The sequence below is a fragment of the Schistocerca nitens genome, chromosome 2, assembly GCF_023898315.1.
Source record: "Schistocerca nitens isolate TAMUIC-IGC-003100 chromosome 2, iqSchNite1.1, whole genome shotgun sequence".
In the NCBI taxonomy this organism is placed as follows: Eukaryota; Metazoa; Arthropoda; class Insecta; order Orthoptera; family Acrididae; genus Schistocerca; species Schistocerca nitens.
Genome location: NC_064615.1, coordinates 610,409,145 through 610,422,240, shown reverse-complemented (window position 1 = coordinate 610,422,240; position 13,096 = coordinate 610,409,145). Strand labels below are relative to the sequence as shown.

Here is a 13,096-nt window from a genome sequence, read left to right as displayed (position 1 = left end):
AGGTAAAAGATACCTAAACTTTTTGACAGACAGCCGTACGTCCACGTGTCTGGTAGGACAGACGTCCGACTGCTTCTTCCACCATGAGCAGGGAATAGCAGTGCGAGTACACTTAGTTTTTAGTGGCGACAGGAGGAAGGAAAGTGACCGACGCAAAAGGCTGCTTCCTTTCACTTTCTGCCGTCTCCAAGTATCCCGGCGGAGAGAGCTGGGGCGTGATTCCATGGTTGCCACTCAGATATCAAGAGCAAGCAGGCTAGTAGCGAATCCATTCCTGTTCTTTACAAATACAAAATATAGTTACTGACTTTACGGGAGCAGTATTCGCTTTACAGACGTAAAACTTACCTATTGGTTTTAAGTATACAAGCAGAGAGGTGTACCAGTGGTTAAGTCTGGACTCGCTTTCATTAGGAGCACGCTTCGAATCCCCGTCCAGACCCTCTGCTTAAATTTTCAGTTGTTTCGTAATTTGCATAAAGCCAACACCGGGCTCATTGGGCCGACCGTTGTGGCGAGCGGTTCTAGACGATTCAGTACGGAACCGCGCTGCTGCTACGGTCGCAGGTTCGAATCCTGCCTCGGGCACGGATGTGTGTGATGTCCTTAGGTTAGTTAGGTTTAAGTAGTTCTAAGTGTAGGGGACTGATGACCCCAGATGTTAAGTTTCATAGTGCTCAGAGCCAGAGCCGGGCTGACTGCTTTGAGGAGAGGTGCTACCTGTTTCCCCAGTCAGAACGTGTGCTAATTACCTAGTCGTCGACAGGACATAAAAACTTATTTTCACACGATTGATGGATTCTAGTTATTTTGTCGAATAGAACAGGAAAACGAGCGTCTAATGATGGTAAGAACAACACGGAACAGTGGCTCCTGAATGATTTGTGTGAAGGTGCAGTCTAACTGCAGTCACTTTTCCTTATCAGGGTGGCAACTGAAATTGGGACTGCGTTTTTCTGGGGAGCAGATACAAATACCTGACGGTCGATTGTTTCTTTGCCGCATGTGAATTAGTTCGTAGTTCTTGTTTCACTCATTTTCAAGCCCAATAGGATTATTAGTATAACCTGTGAGCTCAGAAATAAGCCTTGAAACGGTGTTGCGGTGCGAGTGACCTCTTCGTGGCCATTTGCCTTTCATGTGGCGGGTTGTCTGAAGCGCATTTATTTAACGCTGCTGATAAATTTGTACATTTCATTGCTGGTGCTCATTCAGGAGTATATAAGCAGGAATCTATACTTGTCACTACGAAAAATGTAAACGGTCTTTCGCATAACTTTTACGTTCACAGTTGATAAATGTCGTGTGCACTGTGAGGGCCACCTACAGTGACTTTTGTGCACTTTCATTTAATTTTGTAAGGAACAAAAGAAAATAATTTGAGCTAGAGATCTCGTGGAGTTTAATCGTTTGGTTTCAACTGCTTGTCATGAGAGAGAAAGTAAATCTTCTGCGATTAGGCGCTGTCACAGTATTTAGCGGTGATGCTCCAGATTTGACAGTAGAACGAGGAGAACGCGACTGTGACTGAAATGCACTGTCCAGTGGCTGAAATGCACTGTCCAGTGGCTGAAATGCACTGTCCAGTGGCTGAAATGCACTGTCCAGTGGCTGAAATGCACTGTCCAGTGGCTGAAATGCACTGTCCAGTGGCTGAAATGCACTGTCCAGTGGCTGAAATGCACTGTCCAGTGGCTGAAATGCACTGTCCAGTGGCTGAAATGTGATCACCTATCAAAAGCGTGAAAAATCACCTTTTGGAGCGCGGACCGCTGCGAGGTGCAGGAAGAGTGCCAGTGAAGTTCAGGAACGTGCCGACTCCAGTGTCGTGGGCAGCTGAGATAGGCTTCTCGGTTGAGGATGCATGGCGTGAGCAGCTCAATGGCGGTGATCCCGCAGAGTCTCCATTGGGTTTTAATCCGGGGAGTTAGGTGGCCGGGGGAGGGGAGTAGTATAAACTCGTCCTGGCGCTCTTCGAACTACTCACGTACACTGCGAACTTTGTGTCACGTTGCATTGTCCTTCTGCTAGACGCCATCGTGCATGTAGAGGTGGACACAGATCCCAAGCTTAGATGCATATTTCCGTTTATCCATTGTGCCTTCCAGAGATCATCCAGGAACGCCACGAAAACATTCCGCGGACCATAACTCTGCCTCTTCGAGCCTGTACGATGCAACGGCCATCTGTCCGATGGAACCTAAAACGTTGTTAAGCTGAAAAAACACCTGTAACCACTCAGTAAATGTCCAGTTCGGTAATGGCGTGCGAATTACAGCCTTCGTCGCCGACGACAGCAGTCAGCATGGGTGCATGGAACAGCGCGCTTGCTGCGGAGGCCCATACGCAGCAATGTTCACTGAACGGTCGTTAAGAAGACTGTTCGCAGCTCCTTGGTTCATTTGGACGGCCAGTTGCTCAACAGTTGCACACCTGTTAGCCCGTACCCATCTCCTCAGATGTTGTTTATCCCTGTCGTCTACGGCCCGTGTTGCACCAGGTTCCTCGGCGCTCATTTTGGACCGTACCAACTTGCTCCGCACGGTATGACGGCACGCGAATAGTTCATAAACTCAGCCGTTTCGGAAACGCTTCCACCGTTGGCCCGAAAGCCAATGATTATACCTTTTTGCACGTCAAATAGCTGAGTCTTCGTATATCCATAATTGAAGCGGACGATTTGGGACGTCAGATAGTATAATATATGTTAAAAAGTGACTAAATTCCTCCAGCTGTATTGTTATTTTAATTGGCAACTAGTTTAGATGTTGTTAAATCATCTTCAGGCCCATACTTGTTGACAGTAACCGTATGTGTCTAACACTAGTAGTCAATGATGAGATAGGCGTGTTCCATGCGGAAGGCAGGTAGTAACTAGTTGCTAATAAAACCAACACCTTAATACGGCTGGAGGAATTTCGTCATTTTTTAACATAAATAGCTGAGTTTCAGTATTAAAAAAACTACTGCACTGTTTTCCGCTTGCCCTCGACATACTTTTTATACCGTCTACCGCGAGTGCTGCTACTTGCCTGTCTGTGAATGGTTATTGCACGTTGACGTGGAACATACGCGGAGTGACTCTGAGTAGGTCCGAAACGGTGTCCCATGCCAGTCAAGACTTAACTGCAATACAGGGGCTCGACACCTCCAAAAAGCACAGAGATGAATGGCCAGAAGATTATTACTGGATTACCTCTGTAATAAAATGTTGGGGAGGGAAAAGACGAAAGTGAAGTCGACCATCTGGATGAGCGGACAGGGATTCAACACTAGCTCCTCCCGAATACAAGCTTCGTGTCGTAACCACTGCACCTCCTTCGCCCAGACCTGCCAAGTACACAGTTGTAATGTGAAAATGATCGGAAGATCAATGTAGTGTCTTGGAACTGAACTGTTTACGATCAGAGAACGATTAAGAGTGGAACGCTTTGGGAGACACGTATCGCTGGTCTTCCTACATGTGTGTACTCTTCCGCAGCTGTGGCCTTGGTCGGAATGTAGCCCAGTAACTGTACAGTGTCCCACCAGCGGTGGTCGTCTTGTGAAACACTCACCCTCGCTCCAAACTCAGTCCCGTACCGGCACTGGCGGCATTAACCCAGATCTTTCCGAATCAAGAGGCTATCCCAAATCCCTCCCTACTTTCTCCTACGATGACGTGGCATAAGAATGACAAGACGAAGCATTTTTTTCTTTACTGGCAGCTGGAATGTCGCTCTATGTAAGCCTCACAAGAAAGACTTTGCTTAACGAAGGAGATAAATGGTGTTCTTTTGTCCGCAGATAAGCGTAATGATGCATTTATGCAATAGCAGACAATGAAAATGCGGAGCAGAATAAAACATTTCACTTTTCCTCTCCGTAGAACTCTCACAGACACAGTTCATAGTGCAGTCCAACTAGTTCCAAATGCGCCATTGTTTTGCCAAGTGTACACACGTAACGGACTACTTATCAGAATCTGCACTCGTACTAACACGGTGTTCTAATATTGCGGGGTATCGTTATCTTACCTCCATTACTGCAGAAATGGATTTACAATGTGCCATATATCTAAAAGAACAAACGTGTTTACAGAGTAGAAATAGTGCAACATAACGAAAATATTTTAATTTATAAGTATGTACCAACGACGAAAATACCTCAAGGCTGCTGGAGTATGGAGGAGAACTGATCTGAGTTAGGTCTGGGACTTGGTGGTGCACGATCTGCCTTGCTAAACTGATAGTTCAACCACGGGCTCCCGCACATTCTAATCTAAACTTTTTTTTTACTTCAGCATACTAACGTCACATTACTGTGCAATGATCGTCGCGTCGCTCAGCGCCTTTCGGTGACAACACTGTACCACCACTTTATCAGATAAAATTTTCTATTAAAAGTATTTTCTACACTGAAAAAGGGAGCAATTATCAGTTACGCAGCTATGCATCTTATTGCAAGTTTTCTTAAAGCCGTGTAGTCCTCCACGCTTTGTTCGCTGGTAAGTTGTAACAAACAATAGTTAGTGGCACGATGAAGCAGCTTGAATTGGATTCTCAGAGAGTCGCTATAGTCAAGCTAAAAAGCAAGTCTTCCTTATTCGTTTTCAAATTTAAGGAACAGGCTGTACGCCGTGCTTCCATTAGACAAGGAACGACGCTATGATTTTTCCTAATTAAGACGTTCATCGATTAAATTCTAAAATAAAATGAAATACAAATAAAATACTTTCCTTACCTAAGATGTAACATTCACTGACAAAAAAAACACACTTAACACCTTTCCACACGGGTTATTTTGAAATCTGTCGAAGCGTTAATGTCCTAGCCGTATGAAAAGTTGTTTAGACAGCTGTGCCTTGCAAGGGCGGTTGCATAGCGGTTTCTCTAACGACCTGTTGAACACCACGCCTCTTGTTTAGTACGTCAAGCGAGGTGGCGCAGTAGTTACAAAAAAGGATCACATCCCTGTCCGATCAGTCTCTCAAAATTTCCGCAAACAGAGTAAGACGAATATCGGGAGGGTTCCTTGGAAAGGACAAGGCTAATCTCATCCCCATCCTGAGCTTGTTTTGTTTTGAATTCTCTTTTCAGCAGCCGGATGGTACACTCGAATCTTCTTTCTTTTATGTTCTGCAAGGAAAAATTATGTTGGTCACACGCCTCCTCCCATAGTCTCCATTCATCTGCCTTCAGCCAGTGAGCCGTCAAGACTCCTCTTGCTAATCTCCAATACGTCACATATTTATGTTAGCAGCTGCTTTTGCGCCAGTATCTGGCGCACTTACTCGATGTCAACTTGATGGGGTCAACCGGAATGCGTCAACAAGTCTCCTATGCGCCCAAAACTCGTTTCAAGCAGTCGTAAACACACCTGTCTTCACGGTACCTACATCACAAGCATCTCCATCGCCATGAAAACTCTTGGTGTTTGTCCGCTTCTCCACTGCATATGACAACAGTGTTAAGTCACTAAGTGCGACTGGCTGCAGTAAATCACGAAGTTAGCTTTGACCAGTGACATCACCCACGGCAGTAATTGGAGGCTGTGGGGGCAAGTTGTCTTAAGAGTAGCCCAAAGTCCATCGTCCAAAGTCCATCGTTTTCATGGAAAAATACTTGAAGGTCGTAGTAGGGTTGAGGATTGGCAAATCCAACGAATGTGCATAGTTTGTTATATTTACATTGTAGTGTAACCGCCTTGCTAGAATAATAATTGTCGAAAAAATAAACACATCACTCTTTACCAATAATAATAATAATAATAATAATAATAATAATAATAATAAGGCCCGGGAAAAGAATAGGCCTCCGGTATGTTCTGCCAGTCGTAAAAGGCGACGAAAAGAACAAACCACTAATAGGGCTAACCCCCCTTTTAGTGTGATTAGTTGGTTCAGGACAGAACTAAAGAAGCCTCGGACAAGCGCCATCATGGTCGGGGACGACGCTTGAACCCTATGCCCGCCCACAATGGTAACGACACTGCTAGCCAACTGGAAAATGATTTAAATCCAAATAGAGGTGTTTTGCAGGATATGCTTCCTGCAACCACCCTAGAAGGAAAACAAAGACAGAGGATGAGATGGTCAGATGAAGTTAATCGACACCTCATGTTCTGTTATTACCAAGCAACAAACCTAGGAACCAACACAACTGGATACAGATCACAAGTATACACAACATTTATTACCAGATACCCAGAATTAAAATTTTTAACAGAACAACGACTAGCTGATCAGATCCGTGTAATAATAAAAAATAACAGGATACCCCAGTCAGAATTAGAAAACATCAAACAACAAGTACAACAAATACTGGAACAAAATAATGTGCAATCAGAAGAAGAAGAAAATACAGTAATGGACTCAAACATCCCAGAGCAAACAAACAAAGAACAACACGCACCAATTAAACAATCAGAGGAAAACGAAATCTTAAGACAGCCACCAGAACAAGCACAAATAGAACACGAAGTGACACACACGTTAGATATAGAAGAAAAATTTCAGCTGACATATATAGAATACAAAGACACAAATACAGACATAAGACCATTCTTGCATAGACCACCAAATAACCCACAAGTCGAAACAACAATAAAAACTATCAACACAATCATACACAACAAAATAAATGAAAACACAACTATGGAAGAGTTACAACTACTGGTTTATATAGGAGCACTCACTACACTAAATATACACACTAGACAGAGATCAGAACCAACCAACACACAGAAGAAACCCACAAAACCAGCATGGCAACACAGGCTACAGATCAGAATAGAAAAACTGAGAAAAGACATCGGACAGCTAACACAATTTATAAGAAATGAAATCTCGGAAAAAAAACGAAAAAGGTTAGGTAAAATCTCACAACAAGAAGCGACAGAGCAATTAGACGAAAAGAAGCAGAAATTACAAGCATTAGCCAAACGACTCAGAAGATACAAAAAAAGTGAAAATAGAAGGAAACAAAACCAAACATTCAACACAAACCAAAAGTAATTTTACCAGACAATAGATAACACACACATTAAAATAAACAATCCACCAAACATAACAGACATGGAACACTTCTGGAGCAACATATGGTCAAACCCGGTACAACATAACAGGCATGCACGGTGGATACAAACAGAAACAGACACATACAAGATGATACCACAAATGCCTGAAGTGATAATTTTGCAACATGAAGTCACCCAAGCAATCAGTTCTACTCACAATTGGAAAGCCCCTGGAAATGATAAAATAGCAAATTTCTGGTTAAAGAAGTTCACCTCAACACATTCACATCTAACTAAATTATTTAACAGTTACATTGCAGACCCATACACATTCCCTGATACACTTACACATGGAATAACTTATCTGAAACCTAAAGATCAAGCAGACACAGCAAACCCAGCTAAATATCGCCCTATAACATGCCTACCAACAATATACAAAATATTAACTTCAATCATTAAACAGAAATTAATGACACATACAACACAGAACAAAATTATAAATGAAGAACAAAAAGGCTGTTGCAAAGGAGCACGAGGATGTAAAGAGCAACTGATAATAGATGCAGAGGTGACATATCAAGCTAAAACTAAACAAAGGTCGCTACACTACGCATACATTGATTACCAAAAAGCTTTTGATAGTGTACCCCACTCATGGTTAATACAGATATTGGAAATATACAAAATAGATCCTAAATTGATACAGTTCCTAAACATAGTAATGAAAAATTGGAAAACCACACTTAATATCCAAACAAATTCAAATAATATCACATCACAGCCAATACAGATTAAGCGTGGAATATACCAAGGAGACTCATTAAGTCCTTTCTGGTTCTGCCTTGCTCTGAACCCACTATCCAACATGCTAAATAATACAAATTATGGATACAATATTACTGGAACATACCCACACAAAATCACACATTTGCTATACATGGATGATCTAAAACTACTGGCAGCAACAAATCAACAACTCAACCAATTACTAAAGATAACAGAAGTATTCAGCAATGATATAAGTATGGCTTTTGGAACAGACAAATGTAAGAAAAATAGCATAGTCAAGGGAAAACACACTAAACAAGAAGATTACATATTGGATAACCACAGCGACTGCATAGAAGCGATGGAAAAAACGGATGCCTATAAATATCTAGGATGCAGACAAAAAATAGGAATAGATAATACAAATATTAAAGAAGAACTAAAAGAAAAATATAGACAAAGACTAACAAAAATACTGAAAACAGAATTGACAGCAAGAAACAAGACAAAAGCTATAAATACTTATGCCATACCAATATTGACCTACTCATTTGGAGTAGTGAAATGGAGTAACACAGACCTAGAAGCACTCAATACACTTACACGATCACAATGCCACAAATATAGAATACATCACATACATTCAGCAACAGAAAGATTCACATTAAGCAGAAAGGAAGGAGGAAGGGGATTTATCGATATAAAAAACCTACATTATGGACAGGTAGACAATTTAAGAAAATTCTTTATAGAACGAGCAGAAACTAGCAAAATACACAAAGCAATCACTCATATAAATACATCGGCTACACCACTACAATTTCATAACCACCTCTACAACCCTTTAGACCACATAACATCAACAGATACGAAGCAAGTAAATTGGAAAAAGAAAACACTTCATGGCAAGCACCCGTATCATCTAACACAGCCACACATCGATCAAGACGCATCCAACACATGGCTAAGAAAAGGCAATATATACAGTGAGACAGAAGGATTCATGATTGCAATACAGGATCAAACAATAAACACCAGGTATTACAGCAAGCATATTATTAAAGATCCCAATACCACAACAGATAAATGCAGACTTTGTAAACAACAAATAGAAACAGTAGATCACATCACAAGCGGATGTACAATACTAGCAAATACAGAATACCCCAGAAGACATGACAATGTCGCAAAAATAATACATCAACAGCTTGCCTTACAACATAAACTTTTAAAACAACAAGTTCCTACATACAAGTATGCACCACAAAATGTACTGGAGAATGATGAATACAAATTATACTGGAACAGAACCATTATAACAGATAAAACAACGCCACATAACAAACCTGACATCATACTCACCAATAAAAAGAAGAAATTAACACAACTAATCGAAATATCCATACCCAATACAACAAATATACAAAAGAAAACAGGAGAAAAAATTGAAAAATACATCCAACTGGCTGAGGAAGTCAAAGACATGTGGCATCAGGATAAAGTTGACATTATACCAATTATACTATCAACTACAGGAGTCATACCACACAATATCCACCAGTACATCAATGCAATACACCTACATCCAAACATATATATACAACTACAGAAATCCGTAATTATTGATACATGTTCAATTACCCGAAAGTTCCTAAATGCAATATAACACATACCGTACAGTTAATAGGAAGTGACGCTTGATCAAGGTCCGCGTCACTTTCCATTCTCAACCAGACTTAACGTCTGAGAAAGTAAAGAAATAATAATAACTTAACGTCTGAGAAAGTAAAGAAATAATAATAATAATAATAATACTAAATGGGGACAACAAAAAAGAGCCCGAAAAAACGGAAAGATTTTGGGAAGAACTCGAAACAGAGATGTCAAAAATTCCAACAGAGGATGTGAAAATTTTGCTTGGTGACTTCAATGCACAAATTGGCAAGGACCGCAAATATAAGAAGACAGTAGGGGACTACCCCGCGCACAAATTTACAAATAAAAATGGTGTACGATTTGTGGAGTTATGCCAACAAAACAATCTCAAAATTATGTCAACCTCATTACGAAAAAAACCCAAAAAACAAAAAACATGGCGATCACCCATCCATCATCTAGGAGAATTCCAGATTGACCACATTGCAATATCATATGAGTACCAAAAAGAAATTCATGATGTACAAGTGCGCAGAGGCGCAAATGTTGATTCAGACCACTACTTAACTAGAATTAAAATTAAATTCACACCTAAAAGGAAATGTAACAGGAGAACACCCGTGATCCCGAAGTTCGACCTACACAGAATTAAAGATTCGAGGATCACAGAAAAATGGGAAGACCAACCTGCAGAAGAGTGGCCAAAATTTCGAACTAAAATCCTCAAAACAGCGAAAGAACTAATCCCACTACGTAAAAAACCAAAACACCCATGGTGGAACCAGGAATGTGAAGACGCTCTAGAAGAGAGAAAAAAAGCGTTTCAAAATTACAATTGCAACAAATCAGAAGAAACCCACAAGAAATTCCTTGAAGTCCGCAAACAAGCATCCAAGAGTTTACGGCAAAACAAACGGAAATATGTAAATGACCAACTAAAATCGATAGAAGACAACTTTAAAAATTACAACACACACGATTTCTATAAAACCTTTGCAAACCACATTAAAGGGTTCTGTCCACAGAACCTCTGCTTCCGAAAATCAAATGGTAAACTGGCCTTAACAAATAAGGAAAATTGTGAAGAACTAGCGAAATATTTTTCAAAGCTTTTAAACTGTCCAGAACCTAAGGAGAGGTTTCCGAAAATACAACCAGAAACCGTATCAGAAAACTCAGCACCACCAACAAAAGAAGAAATTTATTCACATATCCAGAAGCTTAAAAATAACAAAGCATCAGGTGAAGATGGAATTGTAGCTGAACTCCTGAAAAATTTAGGTCCAAATTCACTCAGAGAAATCACACACATTATCCAAAATATTTGGCAAACCGAAAAAATCCCAGATGACTGGAAGATCGCACTAATTCACCCACTACACAAAAAGGGTGACAAATCAGATGTGAACAACTATAGAGGGATCTCGCTTTTACCAGTCACCTATAAAATTTTGTCAGCCTGTCTCCTGAAGAGAACACAAGAACAACTAGAATCAAAATTATCTGAATACCAAGCAGGATTTAGAACAAACAGGTCATGCCCAGAACAAATTTTTAACCTCAAAACCATAGTCAAAATGCGAGCTCTCAGACAAAAGCCATTAGTATGCACATTTGTAGACTTTAAGAAAGCATACGATTCAATAGATAGACCCTCATTATTTCAAATTCTAGAAGAAAGGGGATTAGATTACAAGACACGAGAACTAATAAAACAAACACTAACTGACACGAAGTCTAAAATAAAATTCATGGGAGAAATTTCGGAGCCCTTCGGCATTCAGACAGGTGTGAGACAAGGCGATGGACTCTCTCCTCTTTTGTTCAACATCGTTCTTGACAAAGTTATGGAGGAATGGGAGAAACAACTACGGAAAAATGAGTGTTGGAAACCAATTTCACTTGGCTTTTCCAAAAACAATCTTTACATTCCATACCTCGCTTTTGCAGATGATCTAGCAATACTAGCGGAGGATGAGCAGACCGCCATTAAACAGATTGACACACTCAAAGAATGTGCTGAGAAAGTTGGGCTACAAATCTCATTTGAAAAAACTGAATTCCTATGTTCAAAAGTAGAAATTGCAAGCTTAAAAACAAAATATGGCAAAATCAATAGAATCCCGTATTTTAAGTACCTCGGAGAATACATTGAACCAACAGGCCAAGAAATAGTATCACAGCAAAATCGTTTACAAAAAGTCAAAAAAGCATTCTGGTTAGTCCACAACCTCTACAACAAGAAATCCTTGTCAAGACAAACTAAAATTCGGCATTACAATACCGTCATAAAACCAACAGTCCTCTATGCAAGTGAAACACTAGTACTGAACAGAAAGCGAGAACTCGAAGACATCAAAAAAGAAGAGAGAAAAATCATTAGGAAAATTTTAGGAGCGAGACAGACTAAAGATGGCTACAGACTGCAAACAATCAAAACAACAGAAAAGTTTTCAAACATAGAAATTGATTTTAAGAAAAGGCGACTGAAATTCTTTGGTCATCTTAGCAGATTACCAGAAAACCGTTTGACCAGAAAGCTAATAAATTACGTAACCTCACTTAAAGCTTCAACACCTTGGATGATCGAAGTTAGAAAAGACCTCACCAACGCGGATATAACAGCAACCGATATTTCAGACAGAGATACTTTTAAGCACAAAGTAGAGAAGTGGAAAGTTTTACCAGAGCAACCAAAACAAAAACAGTACAGACCGAAGTGGTCAGAAGAGCGAAAGCAAGCCTTCTCAAAAAGAATGAAGATCTATTGGAGCAACAAGAAGAACCAGAAAAAAAGTTGATTGTCATTTGCTTAATGTCATTTGCTTAATGTCTTCCGTTATTGGGAGAATTCATAAATAATAATAATAATACTGAAGAACTTAGCTGAAATAAATTTTTGAAGCTGGACTGGTGTAATTCAAATAGTTCAAAATAAAATGTTGGTGTGAACATGACTACCTTTTATTGTTCATGTAAATCTCTTAAGTGGTGACGGTCTAGAGAACACCGCGGTTCTCCAATAACGTGAAATATCAAATAGAGATTCAGGGGTGCTCAGGTGTAGAACTCTGTTTAGTTCTTGATTTGATGTTCGTTACACAGTGCAGATCAAAATCTCACTTCCGGGCCCCACCCCCGAATTCTCACGGGTCTTCTATACATTCGCTGACAATCGGAACATTGTTGCCTACAGTAATTTCGTTAATTAAAATCACAAAAGTTGTTCAAAATTACAGAAAATGTTATTAGGTAGTTAAAATTGAAGGATAAAAGGTCAAATACATATCTATCGTTTTCATGGAAAAATACTTGAAACGTTTCAAATAAACTGATATTTTTGTTAGTTGCACTGAAACTGCATTATCCAAGTATTCCTACTATGTTTCCTGCTTAAGATAGGAATACTTTTTTAAAGGGTAGACGGAATTTGTGTATAATCCAGCAGTCTCCATAAACACTTCGTTTACATTCGTATTTTTGTTTCGTATTGTGAATTACAATAATTAAATGTCGTTATGTTAAACAATGTGGCAAATTGACAGTATGATGGATCTGTTACAGAATTCTAATATTATAAAATACGGTATACTTGGTCCTTTTTATGTTATCTAATTGTTTGTGAACGAATAGTGCTAATTGCAACGAAACGAATCGACGACACATTTTGCTG

General features: G+C 39.9%; 2 protein-coding genes across 8 annotated transcripts in view; one reads left to right on the top strand and one right to left on the bottom strand.

Annotated features, from left to right (window-relative positions):
- The window catches only part of LOC126236693 (oxidation resistance protein 1), a 785,360-nt gene that overhangs the window by 11,563 nt on the left and 760,701 nt on the right, over positions 1–13,096 (top strand). The window lies entirely within an intron of this gene.
- LOC126235194 (uncharacterized) overlaps positions 1,417–13,096 on the bottom strand; it is a 56,140-nt gene continuing 44,460 nt past the window's right edge. The window contains exon 4 of the mRNA XM_049943924.1: positions 1,417–1,716. Coding sequence (XP_049799881.1) covers positions 1,417–1,716 — 300 coding nt within the window. The remainder of the gene's footprint in view (positions 1,717–13,096) is intronic.